We start from the raw sequence: 21944 nt of genomic DNA on the forward strand, positions 1-21944 counted from the left end.
CAAGTTTTTTGTTTTTTATATGTCCTACTGTTAGGATTGGGTCCCGCAGGGTTCATTCTCTGCGCACAGTGCCACCTGCGGGTCAATCTAACCCTCGCCCTCATGTAGTGAGTTGTCTGGAGTGTAAGTCCAGCTTTTGGCCTACTGAGCATGCTCAGACCTATTGGAGCCGCTCACAGGCTAAGTGCCATTTCTCACCCACTGGGCATGAGCGGTGAGGTCACTACCACCACCCCTACTGGGCGGGGACTTCCCTTTAAAAAGTGTGAGCTGACGCCCGCCCGGCACTCACACTTTGAATCAGAAAGGCTGAAGTTTGCTAAAGGACAGTAGTTCAAGGCTAGGCTCCAGTATCCAGGCAGGGGTTCAGACTAGGCCTGTAGTTAGTACCCAGTAAGTCCTGAACTGACAGCTCTATACCAGGGTTAATAGCAGTAGACACTGTTCCAGCCCATAGAGTTGCAGCAGGCTTGGGCTCTCAGTTAGCCTCTTTACTGTCAAAACTTCCTTTACTCTCCTGGCTGTTGTAGGAGCAAGTTTAGTTGCTGACCTGGGGTGACTGTTAACCCTTGGCAGCCTTGCTGTGTTAGCTGTACTGTTGCACCTGTCCAGTGAGGTTAACTGGCAGGGCTTTCTTGCAGCGTGTTCACATTAAGTTCGTGTCACATATCTGCCAGTGCAGCTTAACTGGTCGATGCAGAAATACAGCCACCCACCATTGGGCCTGTGGAACTTGCTGCAGTGTCTTGCAGACTAGAGGTTCTGTTGTTTAAAATTACTTTTAAAGATATACACAGAACCGTAACACCTACCCACTGGCTAACACGGTACAAAAACAAACATTTTCCTTATAGTGAATTAGTGAGACTAATTATGTTTTTTTCATCAAGAAAGCTCCTGTTATGAGAAAAAAAATCTCATCTAAGGCCACCTTTACTAGACCGTACTACGGGCACATGCATTTCTATGGACCCGGACACACGACCGCATTTTTTGGGGGCCATATGTCTAGGCCACATTCAAGGACTGCAAATTATGAAGCATGTCCTATTCTTGTCCGCATTTGCAGCACAGACAATTGTAAGGGATCATACAAGTCTTTTTGTGAATCCATGTTTGCAGTTTTTTCTTATTTTTTTAATTATTGCTGTATTCTGTCCATTAGAAACAACAATAGATATTAAAAAACCCAGTGTGAATAAACCCTGAATGAGTTAAAGAGCAATTTTACTTATAGCTAAAGATCATCTTATCCCCACATAAAAGTAATTCACCATTAAAAATAAATATCCAACATTACCTCTTTTTGCTGCGCGGCTAACAAGAATTTCTACAGGGGTTATCAACTTTAACAAAGTCCTGATAACTATATTATGTAAGCAGGGGCTTTATCACTTCACAATTACACAATACTTCAACAACATGGAGTTTGAAAAAGGTGGGTTTTACCTGTTTGAATGCAAGAAATACCAATTGTTGCACAGTTTTACCAAAGACAACTAAGGAATTATTGCTACCAAAACTATAATTTTATTGGGCCTAAATGGCACTTGTAAGGAACTTCCTGATGTAATTGTATCAGGAATGATAATGATAAATTACTTAACTAACTTATTGAAGTCTCAAATGTTATTCCTTACCATTGGCCTCATGTGGCTGGTACAAACATGCTTATCTGTGTAGTAGACTGTGAGCAAATGTACAGTTATAATAAGTAGAGTGATTATTGCCATAAATCAGCAGGTCCAATGTGTCCCAAGGAAACACTTCAACTTGAATTTAGCTCCATTAAGTCACAGCTAATACTTTACAATCAGCTAGACAGCTCTTACCTTATTTTCCGCATATGCTAGCCAGCGACTCCCAAGAGCAATAGGATTCATATTTGGCCCAGGACAAGGATAGCAGCCTGAGGGAAAAGGGTTCCAAAAAACAGCAGTAAGACATTTTCTAATGGCAGAGTATTTGCAACAAGCCAAACAAACACAATTCTAAACAAAGAACTCTTAAAGCTCTAAACATTCGTCAACAACTGCTTACATTTCTTAGAGTTTTACACGATAACATTAAGACATTGTGGTAACAGTTAATTAAGCTTGAAACGCATTTTTTTTTTATTGTTTTGCTTTGTGAGTACTTTTTTTTTCTTTTAATAAACACAGTTTTGTTTGGGAATGTTTGGAAACGCAGAGCTTGTCTTTCAAATCTCAACAAAATGCTAGAAGTCTGAAACAAGATCAAGTCTGAAATTGTAAATATTTGTTTTCTGTAAACTATAAATCTAACATATTTACCCTCAATTTGCAGAATTATTTGAGCATATAATTCATAAGAGAATCATTTATATTATATTGCCCTAGAGATGATTCGGTGTACATGCTGCAGCCAATGATAACCTAAAGATAACTTCTACATGGAATACAAAATAATTTCTGCTGAATGGTGTGTACCAACCCACATCCCCATCTCTATCCTGGGTCCCTAATATTAGTGAAAAATAAGATTATTCTTTCCTTGTCGTCATCGATAAAGCAAACAAAAAAGAAATGGCCATCTATTTAAGTTCATTTGTACTCCGTTATAAATGTGTTCTTTTTGTTTTAACAAAATGAGCAGAAAAGTATAGCATGCCAATGACGGTCTGCGCCCAGCTTTACTCACATCCATCTTTATTGAAGACATGGTAAGTGTAGCCATGTTGCTTTTCCCCCAGTAGTATACAGATTTGCATCAGGTATTTCACACACACTTTAACTCCTTCGCGCCCAGGCATTTTTCGATTTTTTATTTTATTTTTGACTCCCCACCTTCCAAACTCCATTACTTTTTTAATTTATACATTCACAGAGCCACTCTAGGGCTTAATGTTTGTGGGACAAATTGTACTTTGTAATGGTACTATTTAATATTCTATTCAATGTACTGGGAAGCTATAAAAAAAATTCACAGTGGAGTGGAATTAGAAAAAATGAATTTGTGCGACTTTCTTACAGGCTTTGTTTTTATGGTGTTCGCTGTGCAGCCAAAATGATGTCACTTGAATTGTATGTGTCAGTATGATTCAAGGGATACCAAAATTATAAATAGTTTTTTTTATGTTTTAGTCCTTTAAAAAAACAAAATCCCAGAGTTTGCAAAAAAAATAAAAAATTTACATACTGTCAGGGTCTGGGGTTGCTAGGTGGGATGGCATAGACACAAAAGTCCAGATTCTTTAGTCCAAAACAAGGGTAGAGTTTATTTTCACTCAAAAAGGTAGTGCAGCAACAAAAGGAAATAATACACAAATAAATACCTGCCCGGCTAGGCACTAACTAAACATAGAATAGGTTACCTCACCTAGAATAACAGAAATCGAAAAAGCCAGTAGAATCATTCAGGACACAGCTTCAAAATTATGACCTCTCTGTCAGCTCTCCAGGCAAGCTCTGCCAAAGTGTTGCTGCTGGAGCAACTTCTTAAACCTCCTTGATGAGGAGACTCTCAGCAGCTGAGTTGCTGCAAGAACATCCACAAAGTATGGACTGGAGGAGGTAGAATGACAGGTCCCACTACCAACCTACCTGTCATTCCTAAAAATCCAGCCCAATAAACAGAACTGTGAAATAACACTCATCAGACAATAGTTATCTGCTGAGAACCATTCTTTCTGGAGTTTTCCATCTCTCCCACCTAAGTAGTCTGGGTAAGATGTACACCCCCTCCATGATCTGACTAGTCATCGGCTTACAATAAATACATACATTTTAATATTTCGGTGTATGGAGAAGCATAAGGCTTCTTTTTTTGCGGGGACAAATGTAATTTTTAGTTAGACCAGCCTAGTTCAGTTAGATCAGCCTTAAACAGGTTTTCCGGGATAATTTGAGATCCCTACAATATTCTAAACACCCTCCCCTCTCCGACTTTCTAAATGTTATTAGTAATAAAAAATGCATATTTATCCATATCTCTGGGGCAGTCATGTGACTGCCCCAGGGACATTTTCTGATTATCAGGCGACGATCTGTTTCCCCATTTCCGGAAACGGATCGTAACTACTACTTCCCCCATCCACTCCATTATACTTACCCTACAGGCTTCTTCCGGTGAGACGGCTCCTCCTCCTGTACTGTACTGATTCGGGAGGGTGCACGTTCTTCTCCTTTTCTCCAAGCAAGGTGCACGCACTGCTGCCAGTAATTCATCTCTACTGCGTGCCCCACGCATGTGCAGTAGATGTGGATCATTGCTAAAGAATAGCGTGAACAGACACAATACAGGAGGAGGAAGGGCCGTCTCACAGGAAGAACCATGGAGGGTAAGTATATAATATGGGACGGGGGTTAGACTGAGTAGGTAATTTGGTCCATGTAGTCTATGGAGTCCGTGTGTTTTTCCAACTACTCCAACTACTGCAGATGTAGAAGGCAAAAAATAAGAAGATAAAAGAATAAAGAAGATGGGAACAAAGTATTGTGGGTGGTAAAACTCATTTTGAAATTTTGCTCTAGTAAAGCTCTACCCCAGCCAAATTATTTATGCTATTACTCTGTAGTACATGGTATGAAGACTCTGAATAAACCCACAGATGATGATGTGATTAAAAGAATAAACTGCCGATTTACATAACAGCTGAAAACAACTGATTTCTCGGCAAGTCTATGAGAGGGGAACATTCAGGCTCTGATAAAGTTACACAGAAAAACTGACTTCCATACCTGAACATCTGACCAGTCAGTGGTTGTTAGAAGGCTGAATAGAGAACGCTACATCCAAAGAGTAAGTGCTTTGTTCACTTTACATTAGGAATTCATGTAATGTACAGTATGTTACCAATGTCATTATGTGGCTATTGTTGCATCAGAAACAAAAAGGGTGGTAATGCTTGACAGCCACATTTCTGCACAATTCACATGGCATAAAACTCTGATCTCAGAAATGTAAACCCTTAAATTGCACAATCAATATTGATTGTAATGTAGACAAAAAAAGGTGAAGCCCCTGTCAGCTCAGGAAATGTGATGTCTGGGGCTTGCCATTTTAAACTAACAAACTGGGGCCTCGAGACAGTCTAGTGGTGATGCCCCTTAAAGAGGTTGTCCCATCTCAAGGATCCTATCTATACTGGTAGCTTATGTACGAGTAAATTGAAGACTTTTCCTAAATATATTGCTTTAAAAATTCAGCTTTGTTCTCCTGCTAAGTGACCCTATTCCTTCCATTGTTTACACAACACACAACAGACCTATAGGACAAGTGACGTCACTCACTGACTGCTCTTACCAGCAGGACAATCAGCTCAGCTAATTGCACTTTGCTGATAAAGCCTAGTCTGTTATCTCTCTATGTAAACACATGGATAACACTGAGTCCATTCTGTACAAGCATCTGCATATTATCTGATCTATGTAAATGTTGTCAGACTTCTCCGGCCCGTTTAGCAAGAGGGAGGGAGAGGGAGGACAAATACAGGAAGTGAGAAGTGAAAAGACTTCAGGCAGACTGGTGAAACACTGAGATGGGAAAACCCCTTTAAGCAAACCCTAAGGGTGAGTTCACAAGGGATTTTTGGGACCAGATTTGGACATGGGAAGCCACTGCAGAATCCGGACCAAAAAACACTTCCCACAGCTAGCCGCAACTATCGTGGCATTCTGACAGTCGCGGCATTCCGCTCCAGATTAGGCCCAAATGAATGGGCCTAGTCGGGAGGGAGTGTCGCGCCACGGACGCCCGCGGTTGATTTAGCCGCGGAATCCCCTGCAAGAAAGGGAAGCTCGCTTCTTTTTCGGTTTCTACCAGCTCGCGTTTTTTTGAGCCAGATTCTAAGGCGGATTCCATGTCAAAATCCGGTCCTAAAAACCCTGCGTGAACCTGTGAATTCTGTAAATTTTATACTGAGGGGGCATTCACACGATGTAACGCAGCACTGATTCTTGCACGATAACTCGCGTAAGAATCAGCGCGGCAAAACAGAATCCCATTGACTTCAATGGGTTCCGTTTAACGCACGTAAAACATTGAAATCAATGGGTTAAAAAGCCTCCCATTTATTTCAATGTGTTACGTGTGTTAAACGGAATCCATTGAAGTTATTGATTGTTATGCAAGTTATTGTGCAAGAATCAGCGCCGCGTTACATCATGTGAATGCCCCCTAAAAATGTACAACTCATCCTGCAAAAAAGGCTTAAAGGGATCCTATCTTTTAAATACAATTTTTTTCTCTCTAACATGTCGGAATAGACTTAAGAAAGGGTATTCATCTACTACCTTTCCTTGTCTTCTCTTCGCAATCCCGTTTTTTCTCAGTATGTAACTGAGCTCTCTGGCAGCACTAGGGGTGGGCCCCAGCACTCAAATAGCACTGGGGGCATCCCCAATGCTGCCAGAGAGCTCTCCAACGCCGCCTCCATCTTCTGCATCGAGGTCTTCACCATGTCTTCTTACTTCTAGGCCTCGGGCCTAGGGCAAGCCGACTGCACATGCCCGCCAGCCACGAGAAAATGGCCGCTTACAATACTGTGGAAGAAGACGCGGTGAAGATGCGGTGAAGACCTTGTCACAGAAGAAGATGGAAGTGGCACTGGAGAGCTCTCTGGTAGCACTGGGGGTGCCGCCAGTACTGTTTGAGCGCTGGGGCCCGCCCCCAGTGCTGCGAGAGAGCTTATTTACCGAGAAAACCGAGATTGCAGGCGAACGGCGGCACAGAGAAGAAAAGGAAAGGCAGGAGACGAATAGCCTTTCTTAAGGCTATTCCGACATGTTAGGGAGAAAAAAAAATGTGTTTAAAATATAGGATCCCTTTAAGCAACATCCACTTCCTCTTCTCAGGCAATGACATCATGTCCATTGGTCACACAGCCATGTTGCAGCTAAGTCCCATTAAATTAGGGGATTAGGTGACAATAACATACACAGTCACTACACAATGTATTTTGCAAGTTTGGGGAGATCACAGCAATCAATATTATAATCCTGGACTTCTCCTATAAAGGGGTTTTCCTGGAGTTTATTATTATTCATTTTCTTATTTATATAGCACCATTAGACTTTAGAATTACAAGGCTAACCCCTGAGCCACCATGATGCCCAATTATTGATAGATCCCCAATATCACTTTGGTGTGGTCTGGTATCTTGCTGTTCAGCTGTCTAAAGTGACCACGGGCATTTCACATGCCTGGGAAATCATGCTATGAGTCACACTGTTATGGTCAGCAGGGTTTATTAAAAAAAAAAAAAAAAAAAACCCTACGGAGCCCTCTGGGCCACTAACTGCAAACCAACCTGGTGTGAACAAAGGCTAACAGTTACTGTCACTGCAGCTAACATAAAGGACCAGGTGCGCTCTGTTAACATTCACAGAGACATGCAGTCAGAGCAGCCGCACAAATAAACAAACTGGCTAGCCTGAACTCCAGGACTAGCCAGAGACCAAGTAAACCCTGTGTGTGGTAGTTCCCCCCAACCACCCAGGCAACTACTGCCAAGCCCACTCACAGTCACCCTGTCTGGGAAGATTTTGCTAGCTGACCCTACAGACTTTTACCACACATACAAGGCAGCATGCTGCCTGACTACCAGTGGCATTGCTAGCTCAGGGATCTTTTGCTAACTAGGACAATTCTAAGAATATTTCAGGCAGGAACCCAAGCACACACACAACACACATCAATTCAGGTTTTGAATGAGATCATAGAGCACCGGGCGTCCAGACCAGCCCCCTTATATAGGCAAGGGGCGGTCACCAGCAAATAGCCCAGCTGCCCAATCCGAGCGTCTATTGGTCGACTCCTATGTCGATCACCCAGCCGACCACGCCCAGCTGCTGCAAGGCAGATTAATCCCTGCAACCCTGGACTGTGCATAGGAACAGGCGGCGACGCCCATGTCACGGCCGCAATTCCTGCACAATCCTAACACACACGTCCTGTCTACATCTCAGTGCCATTCAATACCAATAGTTTGTACTATAAAATGTATGGTCTTGTGCTTGATATGCTGTAAAATGGCTGCACTTGTCTCATAATGCGGCCTCTTTAAACAGTGAATAAGGAGGGGTGCAGGTGTTAATTTCTACTCTGTACCCAAATCTATTCTCCTGGATGGAATTAGGAGAACAGAGTGCACTCTGTACACCACCCTATAGAGGGCAGCATCCTTAACATCATGAACGACTCAGTTATAAAGTCTTTTAATCATAATGTGGATTTAATTGCTAAATCAGTATTTCTGTCCCAAAAGGAACAGATTCCCAGCTATGGACAGCGCTGTTTCGGCCTATTGGGCCATCCTCAGCATAGCGTAAGGATACTGATTTAGCAGAGTGAAAGACTATAGACCAGGGTATGGGGGCACTCGTCCACATTAGGAGAGTGTGTGCCTACATAGGCAGTACGGCACACACTCTCCCTAATGTGGACGAGTGCCCCCATACCCTGGTCTATAGTCTCTCACTCTGCTAAATCAGTATCCCTACGCTATGCTGAGGATGGCCCAATAGGCCGAAACAGCGCTGTCCATAGCTGGGAATCTGTTCCTTTTGGGACAGAAATACTGATTTAGCAATTAAATCCACATTATGATTAAAATACTTTATAACTGAGTCGTTCATGATGTTAAGGATGCTGCCCTCTATAGGGTGGTGTACAGAGTGCACTCTGTTCTCCTAATTCCATCCAGGAGAATAGATTTGCATATTTTTACCCATAATCCCTAGCAGAGCAGGAATGACTTGTAAGTCTCCGTACTGCCTATGTAGGCACACACTCTCCCTAATGTGGACGAGTGCCCCCATACCCTACTCTGTACCCATAATTTTGTTGGGTTGCACACTTTCAGGCCCCCTGAATTTTCCTATTGGAAATTGAAAACTCTAATACGGGTAAGTTCAAACTACTGTTAAAAATGCTTGTTATTCTTATTCGCTGATGAAGATGGAGCACCATCTGCCTGCATTTAGTCTAATAAGAAAAAACATGTTTGCTACTCCTCTCATGGAATATAAAGTTGTACATGCAGGACTTTTAATTATGTTACAAAAGTGAACAAACAATACGGAAGACTGCAGTTATCAGGTTTTTATATTAGATGCAATGAGAAGAGACGCCAGACATAGGGGGCTCTGTCTGCACCTATCAATCTATCGTTGTTAACATGCATTGCTCTCATCCTATGACGGATGAGAGCAACAGACATTTTTAATGGTATCGCGTACTTTCCGTAATACAAATATTTTCGTATTAGAGAGTACTTTTCTGGGTGTTCTCTTCCCATTATCCATGATATTTAACAGGGTCTTGGTAATGTAACATAGTCAAGATCCCTGTGTAATGTACAACACCAACCCGCATCAAAGTCAGATTGTAAAGCTATGCCAAGTATGGTACATTAAGGAAAACTAAAAATTAACAATATAAATAAAAAAAAAATAGCTGAGGTATAAATTTCATTCAGTTCCTACTAATACAGTGACCGTGTTCCTGTCTGGTACAGAATATAACTCATTAGTAATGTTTAATTACAAGGCAGTGCTTATTAGACAATGGTTAAAGAAATGGAAAATACTTTATAAAGCAAAAAGGAATGGGAATCTGTTCCATGATACAGTCATTGACCACTGTTTTTCTCTCATCTATGTAGAATCTGAGATGTGAAGTCAGCAAAATAAGCAGCAAGAAGAAAAACAGGTAGCCTGACCCATGCTGGACTCTACAATGAATTCCCTAAAAACATGACTTTGTTACACTTTAACTAGTGCATCCAGTGAACCTCCGAAAGAAATATCCACGAACTGCAGTTTCTCTCATGTTTACTAAAAAAAATTCTGCAAACATCTATGGGAAATTTAAGGCGACAGACTTCATGACAAAGGGCAAAGTACCAGGTTACACTATTATGTTCATGGCGTTTTTACTTTTATACAAATAACATTCATACAAGAAGTGTATAAATACAAATACTTCATACTAAATATATGTGGCTTAAAAGCTATAGCAATACATATCTGTAAAGTTATATATTACATATTTCAATCCTCTAACCCTAGGAATTATCCCATAATGGAGAGAATACGAGCTACGAGGCATAGCTCATATTAATCTAAAGTGACTGAATGTTAACCAGTGTCTGAGTTAAAACTAAGCTATCTTATTGACATATGTTGCAACAAATTAATATAGCCCATGAACAAACTATGGTCTCCACTGATCAGCTGTTCAGGGCTGCTGCCAGGTATGGTACTATACAGGGCATGGAATCAGAAGCAGATGGCTCTGTACACTGTATAGTGGACAGCTCAGATCCCATTCATATCACTGGGCAAAGAGCTGCAGTATCACCGCACAGCCATTATGTAATGTACTCAACCATGTAGTGCCACACATTGATGACCTAAATTTCCTAAATAGCCATCAACAAAGAATATCCTGAAAAGGCCTTTAATAACTGTATATGCCTTCTTTTACAAAAACTGTGTCACACATCACTGCCATTACCTTTCACACTACTCTTGGTTTGTCTGAGGCAGAAATTTAACTTTTGTTTTCTTATTTGCAACTTTTTTTTTGTACAGTTGCATTTCATAAAAATGACAGAATCCTGTTTAAGCAGTAAGCCATGCCCACTCTACACTCCCCTTTTGCCAACTCTGTACCGTGAACGGCTCTAAATTTGGCACAAATAACCAATAAATAAGTTATATACATACAAATATTACATGCTACATTACTCATCCTTATACATGCTACTTTATAGATCCTGAAAATATTATAAAAATTTGTCACCGATTCTAGACACTGCATAATAGGAGATTTTATCACTCAAAAGTCTTAGATGTATGCTAAAATTATTGTGACTGGTGGAAAAATGAAGAAAAAAAAACAAAACAGTTTTCTGGCAGATTTTGGCCATTTACACAGCAGTTATCTTGACACTGGTTTGATTGAACAATAATTGGTCAGGTGTCTGTACATATAAAAGCAGCCTAACGCTAGGTTCATACCTGCGTTCATGTCTCCGTTCTATGGTTTCCGTCTTCTGCATGGCAGAAGACGGAAACCATAGACCGGGTCCGGCCGTGCGCGGCGGTGAGCGAAACCGGATTTTTTAATCCGGACACAGAGTAGTGCATGTCCGACTCTGTGTCCGGATTATAAAACCCGGTTTCGCGGCGGAGAGCGCAAAACGCTCACCGCCGCTCACGGCCGGACAGCTTTCTCACCCATTCAAATGAATGGGTGAGAAAGTCTCCTGCAGGCTTCCGTCTCCTGCATCTGTTTTATGCAGGAAACGGAAACCTGCAATAAGGACAGATGAACGCAGATGTGAACGAGCCCTTAGGCTAAGGCCCCACTCAGCAAATCATTGCAAAAAAAAATGCTGTAGAAGAAACTGGAGGGAACTTGTCGTGGTTTCTTCCATAGAATTTTTCACAGAAAGTCTGCGGAGGTTTCCTCTGCGAATATACCTATAAAAGAAAACGCCAGTGTTTCTGTAGGTATTATTGACATGCTGCAATTTACAAAAACGCAAGAGTTTTTGAAATTGCAGTATTTCTGCTGCAATTTTTTTCTGCAATGAGTGGATGGGCTTAGCCAGAATCCCATCCACTTTTCAGGTAATGTAAAACACTGTATTTTCGCTATGGGGGACCCGGCTTAACACAATATTTGTACATTTGTGTGTCTCTCATGTGGCATGTGAAAACTGGTGATTTCGATCTCCCTCCAGGCATTATTTGTCTTTCACTTTTAGGGCTCGTTCACACCGTGCAAGAGAGGGTGGATTTTGAAGCCGAATCCACCTCAAAATCCTCCCCCTCACAATAGAGGTCTATGTAGACCGCTTGCATCCATTTTTCCGTGAGTGGTTTGTACCCGCTCACAGAAAAAAAAAGCGAGCTGCCCTTTCTTCAGGCTGATTCAGCCGCGGCGTCTGCCTCGTGACAGAACCCTCCGGACTGTCGGAAGCCGCGACAGTCGCGGCAGGTGCATTTTGGTCCTATTTGGTCTGATGCAGCTTCCCGCGTCAAAATCAGGACCAAAATACGCGGTCATAGCCCTGTGAGAACTATAGCTAGGGACAAATATTCATTTGTCCAGAATATCTTCTCATTCTATTCACAATATTGTTACTAATGTTTTACAAATTCTGTTTTCCCCTTGTATAGATGTAAAGATATATATAAAAAAAAAAAAATGACTGGCATGTAAAAACAAGCAAATCCCTCTGAAATGTTCAATTTTTCAATGAGTTGCCCCCATATCAAACTTGACAAAGATAGGGCTTATGCAAACATGAGCTTATGATAGGTTTTGTGAGTGTTCTAAGCATATCAGGAGAAGGATATAAAACATCATGTGAACAGGGCTTTAAAATTTGGCTGGAAATGCTGCAGCAAAAAAAAAACACTGCATTTTACATCACCTGCAAAGTGAATGGATTCTGGCTAATCCCATCTACACATTGTTTTAAAAAAAGCCACAGAGTGAAAATTGCAGCATGTTAATTATACCTGCGCAAATGTAGGTGTTTTCCATGTAGGTATAATAAGGGCAGAAAATCCGTAGAAGAAAACTCTGAAAGAACACAATGAATGCTTCGGAAAAAAGCAATGCGTTTTCGCCACATTTTTTCTGCAGCTTTTTTTTTTTTTGCTGCGTTTCGCCACAGCCTTAGCCTAAACCTCCAAACATCCAGCAGGGTAGTCCATGGTAGATGAGATGGGTATTAGTGTAGCATGTCTCCACATTAGACGTGCCTCCACATTCTGCACATCGCGAAAGCGCGCGAAAATGATTAGACGCGTCTCCACATAATGTGTACCGTAGTGCAGTATGTCTCCACATTCTCCACATCTTCCAGAAGAACCAGTGAAATCTGCCTAGTGATGACTTTTTACCTTGAACTACACATCAACTGAGGTAAGTGAAAAAAGGCGGGAAATTTGAATTACAGTGCACAACTTACACTATCTTTACTTCCCTGAGTGAACCTGAGGAGAAAAAGTATATTTTATTAATTTACCACACATTTTGGGGTACCATGCCGCCATGTGTCCCCCCAAGCAAGCCTGCTTTGGGGGTCCATTGTCATTCTCCACATCGCGAAAGTGCAGAGTAGGTATAAATATCAGGCTTAGTAACAACGCTGATGGAGTGCAAGAATTGAGGATGTTTCACGTTCTACGCCGAAATGAGCCGACGATTCAGGCCATTATTCAGCGTTACATCGCTCCTGGATCGGAAATTTGGTCGGACGAGTAGGCAGCTTATGCAAATATTCCAAATTGGCCTGGTTTTCGAGGCAAATTGGGGTCATGTCAAAACAGAAATTCTGCAGAAGATGCGTGGTACTTCACCGAATTTGTTGCCAGGACATATGGCTGAATACTGGTGGAGACTGCAGCATCGAGAGACTCCGTTTCGCAACATCATTGCTGAAATTGTTCGTCAGTTCCCTTTACTATGAGTTTTTCGAATGTGGAGACATGCTACACTAGAGCAAAAACGTGTGGAGACATGCTACACTAATACCGATGACGCTAGGTTCACACTAGCGTTCTCCTGTCCGTTCTGAGCTTTCCGTCTTCTGCATGCCAGAAGTCGGAAAGCTCAGAGCGGGTCCGGCCGTGAGCGGCGGTGAGCGTTTTAGGCTCTCCGCCGCGAAACCGGATTTTTTAATCCGGACACAGGAGTACTGCATGTCTGACTCTGTGTCCGGATTATAAAACCCGGTTTCGCGGCGGAGAGCCTAAAACGCTCACCGCCGGACATCTCTCTCACCCATTCAAATGAATGGGTGAGAGAGACTCCTGCAGGTTTCCGTATCCTGCCTCTGTTTTAGGCAGGAAACGGAAACCTGGACTAGAGCCTAAAACGCTCACCGCCGGACATCTCTCTCACCCATTCAAATGAATGGGTGAGAGAGACTCCTGCAGGTTTCCGTATCCTGCCTCTGTTTTAGGCAGGAAACGGAAACCTGGACTACGGAGACCCAAACGCTGATGTGAACGAGCCCTGAGATGCCCCAATTGGTGAAGAAAATGTCAGAAGACAAGTAGTACAGGCCATTGCTTATCTAGTTGGATTTACAGTGGTATATATTACAGAATATTGCCTGACAATCCTAGCTTGTTGAATCACAGTTTTATGTACCGAATACAAAGTATAAAAAAAGAAATTTCTAAAAGCATTTAATAGAAACATTTATAAAACTAAAGAACAGATTGCAGTGAGATTTTTAATTCCAGGAAATTAGATAACAGACATCTTTCACAGAAAAACAACAACAGGATATTAAAGCTAAATTCTGAAAATAAAGAACAACCTTCAACAGTAGACTTAAAAACAGGAATGAACTGGGGCAGACACGGTAAATAATGGATTTCTCATGACACCCTGATATTTTACTACAATTTACTGAGAGTCAATGATGTGACAGAAAAGCATAGGAGGGTAAGAATGGTGCTTTGTGTAATAATCCACATACAGTACTATTTCTGGAAGAATGACACATGCATTGTTTTCATACACTTACCAAAATGACTGTCATAAACTTGCACAAAGAATATATACGCTGTAAAGAACAACATTCAACCATGATTGTGATTGATACTAAAGTAGTCAGATATACACAATTCATAGGTTAAAGGGGTTGTTGAAGATTTTTTTTTTTTTTTTTTATCCATAAAATAGGCAAATAAATATCTGATTGGTGGGAAGTCGAAAGCTGGACTCTGCATGGATCGGCTGTCCTGGGCATTCTCTGATGCCAGTACTATACAAAACACAGAGCTGGAAACATTGGGCACCGTATGCTGCATAGTGCCCGGGCGTGATCACTACAACTCAGCTGACTCTAAGTTTGAGTTGGTTGCAGAACTGACACCCAGCCACTATACAGGGACCAGGTCCAGCTCTGCGCCGTAAATCGTACAGCCAATGGAACCCCACACTGATCAGATAGGCATGGCCTATAATAAGGACAGGCCATAAAAAATCCTGCCCAACACCTTTAAGTTTACTATAAGTAAATTCTCCCTCCATCCCACCACTGATATATTTCACTGTACAGAAAGGAGCCATATACTTAACCAGTTTAGGAAACAACAATCCATGGGCATAAATTGTTATTTATGGTCAAAACCTTTACCCAAGAAACAATTCATTTATGTACTATTTATGATAAATAGTGACTTTTGTTAACGTAGTGACAATTTGTTAACAATTAATACTTTTAGTTTTTGGTTTTCTGTTATAGTGAATCTTCTTCCCATAAAATCGCACAGTAGATCCTTAGAGAAAATACTTCTCCAGTTATAGGTTTACTGAAAAACTGAAAAGTTATGGGCGCCATCTTGTGCCCACTCAATACATTACATGACAACAATCAACACAAGTATTCTAATGTCTCTTTGGTAGAGGTCACATGTTACGGAAAACTTGAATCTTCTGTTACAGATTTTATAGTGTTTTTTGATCCAAAGCCAGGAGTGGATTTAGCAGAAGACAGAAGTATAAGTGATTCATATAAATTTCCCCTGCATTGTGAAGCCACTCTTGGCTTTGGCTAAACAAAATACAATAATATATGCAACAGTAATGCGTGTTTTCTGCAACTTGTGACTTCAGTCTTAGGGTCCATTCACACAGAGTTTTTTGGCGAGGATTTTGACAAGGAAAAAATCAGCTTCAGGAATTAGGAAATTCTTTTTTCTTCCAGCACAGTGTATGGATCTTGAAAAAACCGCTAGCGGTTTTTCCACGCGACTTTTGCCATTTCCACGTGGATTTTCCGCCTCCCATTGACTGCGTTGGTTTTTGCAGGCGGAATCCGCCTGAAGGAAGTTTTTTTCCACTAGCAGGAAAAAAAGCTAGCGGAACCCATAGAACTCTATGGGGAGGCGTTTTTTCCACGTGGATTCTGACATGGATTCAGCGCCAAAATCCTCGCCAAAAAAGTGTGAATGGACCAGTAGAGAAAATTTTCCTTCAATTAGCCAGAACAAGGAACTGCTTTAGGCTAAGGCCCCATGTGGTGGTCCAAAGCAAAGCATCAGGTTTTTTCCCCGCAGTGGTTTTCACACAAAGTCTACAGATGTTTCCTGTTTCATTTATACCTATAGGGAATCCTCCGGTGTTTCGTAGGTATGACTGACATGCTGCAATTTCCAAATCCGCAACGGCTTTGGAAATCATAGCATATTTGCTGTGCATATTTTTCCACAATGTGTGGATGGGATTTGCCACCTTGCAGGGACTGTAAAACGTATTTTTTTCATGACATTTCTGTCGCAGACAATCCTCAGCATTTATGCCATATGGGGTCTTAATGATCAGTTTTACTGCACTGCACAGAATGCAAGTTAATTTAAGACTAAGGCCACACGTTGCAGAAAAGCTTGATTTTTTTTTTTTTGTTATTACAGATTTTGCTGGGGGTTTTTTAAGCCAAAGCTAAGAGTGGGAAATATAAAGGAAGCTCTTAAACTGGATTCACGCAGGGTTTTTTAGTCCGGATTTTGACGTGTAATCCACCTCAGAATCCAGCTCAAAAAATCCCTTCCCATTGACTTCAATGGAAGTCGTTCACTTTCTTTTTCCGCGAGCGGTTTCTTCCTGGAAAAAGTAAACAAGCTGTCCTTTCAATCAACCACGGACATCCACGGTGCGACAATCCCTCGACAATGGGCCCAATCAGGAGAGGAATGCCGCGACTGTTGGAATGCTGCAACAGTCGCGCTAGCCGAGGTAGGCATTTTTTGAACCGGATTCTGAGGCAGATTCCTGCGTTAAAATCCGGTCCAAAAAACCCAGTGTGAACCCAGCTTTATACTTGTCCCTTTTGCTAAATTCATATTTTGGCTTAAAAAATCCAGCCAAATCTGCAACAAAAAAAATCCTGCTTAAGGGGACCACACGGTGGCTCAGTGGTTAAGCACTGTAGCCTTGCAGCGCTGGGTCCTGGTGTTCAAATCCCGCCAAGGGCAAAAAAAAAAAAAAAAACATCTGCAAGGCGTTTGTATGTTCTCCCCGTGTTTGCATGGATTTCCATCCCATATTCCAAAAAGACATACTGATAGGGAAAAAATGTACATTGTGAGCTCTATGTGGGGCTCACAATCTACAAAAAAAAAAACCAAAAAAAAAACCCCTGCTTTGTGCTCGCTTCGGCAGCGCATATACTAAAAAAAACCCTGCTTTTTCGCAATGTGGATTCTTAGCTTTAATCAGTGCTTCTACTTGACACGAGGGCACCAAGTAACAATATGTGCTTCCCTGCACCTTACAATTAGAACATCATTTGGGGGTAAATTATCACATAAGTGTTTGCGTATACCGAACACACAGTCAGATCAGAACAATCTGATGAGATTTCATCACATTCCCAGCACCAGATATATAAGGCTAAGGCCTCACGAAGTGAGCCGTAGCTGAAAAACATTGCAGAAAAGACCACAGCAGGAGGCATCACTTTTTATCGACATGCTGTGACCTGCAAAAATGTGAGTGTTTTTGAAATTGCAGCATTTCCGTGGCAGATAATTTTCTGCCATGTGTGGATGGGATTAGCCAGAATCCCATCCACTTGGCATGTAGTGTAAAACACTGCTGTGCAAATAACTTTATCAGAGTCCAATCACAAATCAAAGTCCAATCGCAGCATTTTCGCAGTGTGGGGCCCCAGCCTACACTTGGTCATACACATTCAATGGCGAGATTGTTTGCAAGAAGAATCCATTTAAATTGGTGATCTGAGGAAGTCTGACCTCTGAAACACACACCAATCCTGAGAACATTGTGAATGTAGCTACACCTTTGCAAACTGGCTGATCACGCCAAACACTTTATTATTTTATACGATATATAATAATTTGGTGAAAATATCAAGCACAGTATTTGCAAACTAATAAGTGATGTCACAAATGGATGTTTGAGCATTTTTATGGCCCACTGCTGGCTGAAAGCAGCCATTTCAACCAACAAAAAGCTAATGCACATGGCCAGGTTTAAGTATTTGGTTCAACCAGGATAAGTTGCAATCCTGGTGTACGTTTCTGTAAGGGCTTATGTATATGGAATTATTCAGAATCCTCTAAGCATTGTTTATTCTTTCCCAGAAACATTTTTTTTCAGTACTTCAGTACTACAGTGCCACAGACATAACCTAGTACAGAACACTTCCGAATGCAATGTGGTTCTTTACTGAGCAACAAAATGAACATACTTAAACGTATAAAGCCTAATACTGTCCAATGTGATGGGCTATGAAGAAAGAAATTCACTTTGAACAAAAATATGGCATCTTTCAGAATGTGCCAAAACAGCATTGCCTTTTCTAAATAATAATAACCTTCATGCTAAAACTATTAATAGTGCATAGGTTTGCAGGCTTACTTCTTAAATGACTTGCAGTTGTTAAAATGACCTGTACTATGTTATGCCAGTAAATCTAACTGCATAACAGAAAGTAATTTAAATTGTAATGTACAGGTATTTATAATTACATTGTTGCAAAAAGGTTATATGTCATGTGGGGAATCGCTCAGGTCTATGCTTGTAGCAGTTCAAGAAACAAGGACACAGACACTGGATTGCACACAAGTTCAGGTTTTATTCACATGTAACACATACACTGCTTTTGCAAAGCCACAGGATAAACAAAACCCTTCTCGGCTGAGAAACTAACTTAAACATAAGGAAACTTTTCCCTGACTATACAGGAGACTGGCTACCAGTCTCCCACCTTGGCAACAACAATGGGTGGCACAGTACCTGCTTTGGAGGTACGGTTTGGACAGTTCAACAGTGTGGTGCCACCCTGCTAGTCTTCACACTCAGACTATTATTAGGCCTTGATTAGTCATCTGACCTCCCTGGTGTGAGTTTTTACCAAGCACCCTTTAGCTGCCTGGCTGGAATATACTTGTCTTCCCAGACAACACCCTTCACTCTCTCACAGTCACAAAAGGTTAAGTGGGCTGCAGTGAAATAGTGTTGCAGGAAATAACGTAGCAGAAACGCCTTGTGATTTTTCCCGCAACACTTTTCGCAGCATTTCCACTGCACATATTTTTCACCCAAGTGGGGCCCTGGCCTAACATTTCTCATAGACTTCTCAGAAATAGCAAAATGTTGCAAATGTGGAGCTCTAGAGACAGATCTGTTACATTGCAATATGATTATATAAACAATTAAGAGGCTTGAGTGGAACTCTGGAAGAGACCCGGGAGAAGCCATTGAAGCAGAAGAACTGAGACGCACGGGAGGAGCATCGTGGACAGGTGACTATGCATTTTTTGCCTGGAAAACCCCTTTAAATCAACATTACCTTCTCCATGTACCACAGAGAGGGCCATGGGACAACACCATAAGTTGGAGAATTGTTTGAGGTTTCCAGTTAGACATAGGCCACGGTGTTGTATTCAATAGTTGGTCAGAACATTTAGTTGTCACAAGACTTACGTATTTGCCTAGAACTCACTTGACTATAATATGTATATCTGTTGGACATTGGCCTCTTGTCAGTAGAAATAATTTCAGTGTAAAATGCTCACGAGCAAGTTACAACTTAATACTGTACTTGTACTTCATGCATTACCAAACATAAAAAACAACCAAATAAACAGTAAGAGAGAAAGGTGCAAACAGTGACCGCATCAGGCAGAAAGCTTTCTTTCAGAATAAAGACATCTCTACTTTCTGAATTATTGGATTGACCTTCATTTCCAGCTGGGATAACATTTTACATACTTCAGTGCACAAGTTCAATAAATAAACTTATGAACTTGAGAGATAATGCACAACTGATGCACTCTCTCATATAGTAACCATGGTATATTAACGTGCATTCAGCACTGACAGTCTTCTGCTAGAAGAACGTCTCCATGTGCAAATCCTCTGCAGAGATTACATTTTAATGGACTACTAACAGGTTCTAATGACAGAATGTTAATCATTAGAGAGTTCTAACAATTGCAGAGACTCATTACACCAAGTATAAATCATTTTAACATGCACCTGTTGTGGGGCTATAAAAGAATGTATACTCCATTAACATATTCAAGTATGTATAGACCCAACCTAGGCACCATTCCAAAACGTAACAGTCACTAAAGATCACACTCCTGTGGCATCTCAGGAATAAAAATGGTGTTTTACAAGCATGTAACATCCATACAAGTTATTAACACAAAATAGTGTTACCATCTACTCACTGGCTCGGGATCATGTATTGTGGATTTATTCAGCTGATATCCTTCTCTACAATTGCTGATTTAGGATGGGAGCCCCATGTGGTGTAAATGCCGCAGTGTTTTACAGTCCCTGCAAACCCAGTGACCCAGTGAAAACCATGGAGGAAAGCCGAAGCCTCATGTTCCGATCTAATTTACTCTGTGTGAACATACCTTAATATTGTAACCTAATTTGAACAAAACTGTCATAATAAATAGTGTTACTTTCATAGCAGCCATCCTGCATGTAACCCATATTTTGCATCACATTATACAGTCCCATAAAATATGATGGTGCTTTAGAAATGACTAGTAATAAAAAAAGAATAAAATGTGTATTATTACCCATAATTTATGTAATCTTAAACTTGAAGTCTAACTTGGTAAATAGTACAGAGGTCATTAGTGGAAAGAGACAATAGTGAATGAGCTGTGCAGTGTTCTGCTGCTTGGCGTCCAGTGTAAAGGGCTCTTTCTGGCAGACAGGAAAAGAGCATGCTGCACGCCACACACATATAAATAGAACATAATTCCTAAACTCATTCTCAAAGACATGGGATTCCATTTGTTTAGTAAATATTCCCGTGGGATGTAAGTCTGTTTTACCCGTCTTTCCTGTTAAGTACAAGTGTTTATCTGATGCCTTCAATTAAATCAGTGATTAAGAATTAAAATAGGCTTTGGGTTATGCCTTCCAAGGAACACCATTAGCGGTCATATAACAGAAAGTGACTTGCTTAGGATATCTTCACGCAGAGTTTAATTTGTGAAAGAAGAATCACTGAATCTGCTTTCACAATCTGCTTGTATTCCAAGCCGATATTGGGAGTAAAATTAAATTTTACATATTGTTTTGGTGCTGATTTTGATGCGGACAACAATTATTCTTTCAGATGTTGCAAACAATGTTAAGGGGCTCCATCAGAGAAAGTAAAGTAGGGTTCACACTACCATTGGTGTACACTCAGAAGGTGTGTGTGTTTAAAAAAAAAAAAAAGGACACCTATCATAACGGACAATAACTGATGGCTATCAGATACTGTCTGTTATATGTTTATTGCCCATAGACCTCAATGTTAAAGAAAAAATGGACACTTACTGTCCATTTTTTCAAACGGACAGAAAGGTCCTGCGTGTTGGATTTTTTTGTCTGCTTGAAAAAACGGACATAGTTGTAAACAGACACTATAGGACACAAACGGACATCCAAGGACACAAGATAAAATCCCATTGAATTGAATAGAAATTGCAAACGAACCAGCTAGTGTCATCACTAAAATCTTGTATGGACAATAGCCACGGACACTGCTGAGCAGACACCAATGGTAGTGTGAATGCCCCCTAACTTTACGCCAGTCCTATGCACTCCAATCCCTGTACTTCCTGCAGTATGTTAGTCTGTCCTTGATGTTTTTCTTGTAGAGAAGAGGCTTCTGGAAGAATGACTGTCCAGAGAATAAGAGGTGAGCGCTACCATGAGCTCTGTATCATGCCAACAGTGAAGCATCATGAGAACATTTAAGTGTGGGTTGCTTTTCATCCAAGGGAGTGAGCTCACTAACAATTTTGCCTAAGAACGCTGCCATGAATACAGAATGGTAGGGGCCACACGGTGGCTCAGTGGTTAGCACTGCAGCCTTGCAGCGCTGGAGTCCTGGTGTTCAAATCCTGCCAAGGGCAAAAACCCATCTGCATAGGGGCGGAGCTTGACCGCCGAGCGCAGTG

At 41.2% G+C, this 21944-nt stretch overlaps 1 protein-coding gene across 5 annotated transcripts in view; it reads right to left on the reverse strand.

Moving 5' to 3' along the window:
- Positions 1-21944, reverse strand: part of BCAS3 (BCAS3 microtubule associated cell migration factor) — an 849167-nt gene that overhangs the window by 653676 nt on the left and 173547 nt on the right. For all 5 annotated transcript variants that reach the window (XM_075264762.1, XM_075264764.1, XM_075264760.1 and 2 more), the window contains exon 10: positions 1833-1909. In XM_075264762.1, coding sequence (XP_075120863.1) covers positions 1833-1909 — 77 coding nt within the window. The remainder of the gene's footprint in view (positions 1-1832; positions 1910-21944) is intronic.

Source organism: Leptodactylus fuscus, chromosome 2 (genome assembly GCF_031893055.1).
Source record: "Leptodactylus fuscus isolate aLepFus1 chromosome 2, aLepFus1.hap2, whole genome shotgun sequence".
NCBI classification, from domain to species: Eukaryota; Metazoa; Chordata; class Amphibia; order Anura; family Leptodactylidae; genus Leptodactylus; species Leptodactylus fuscus.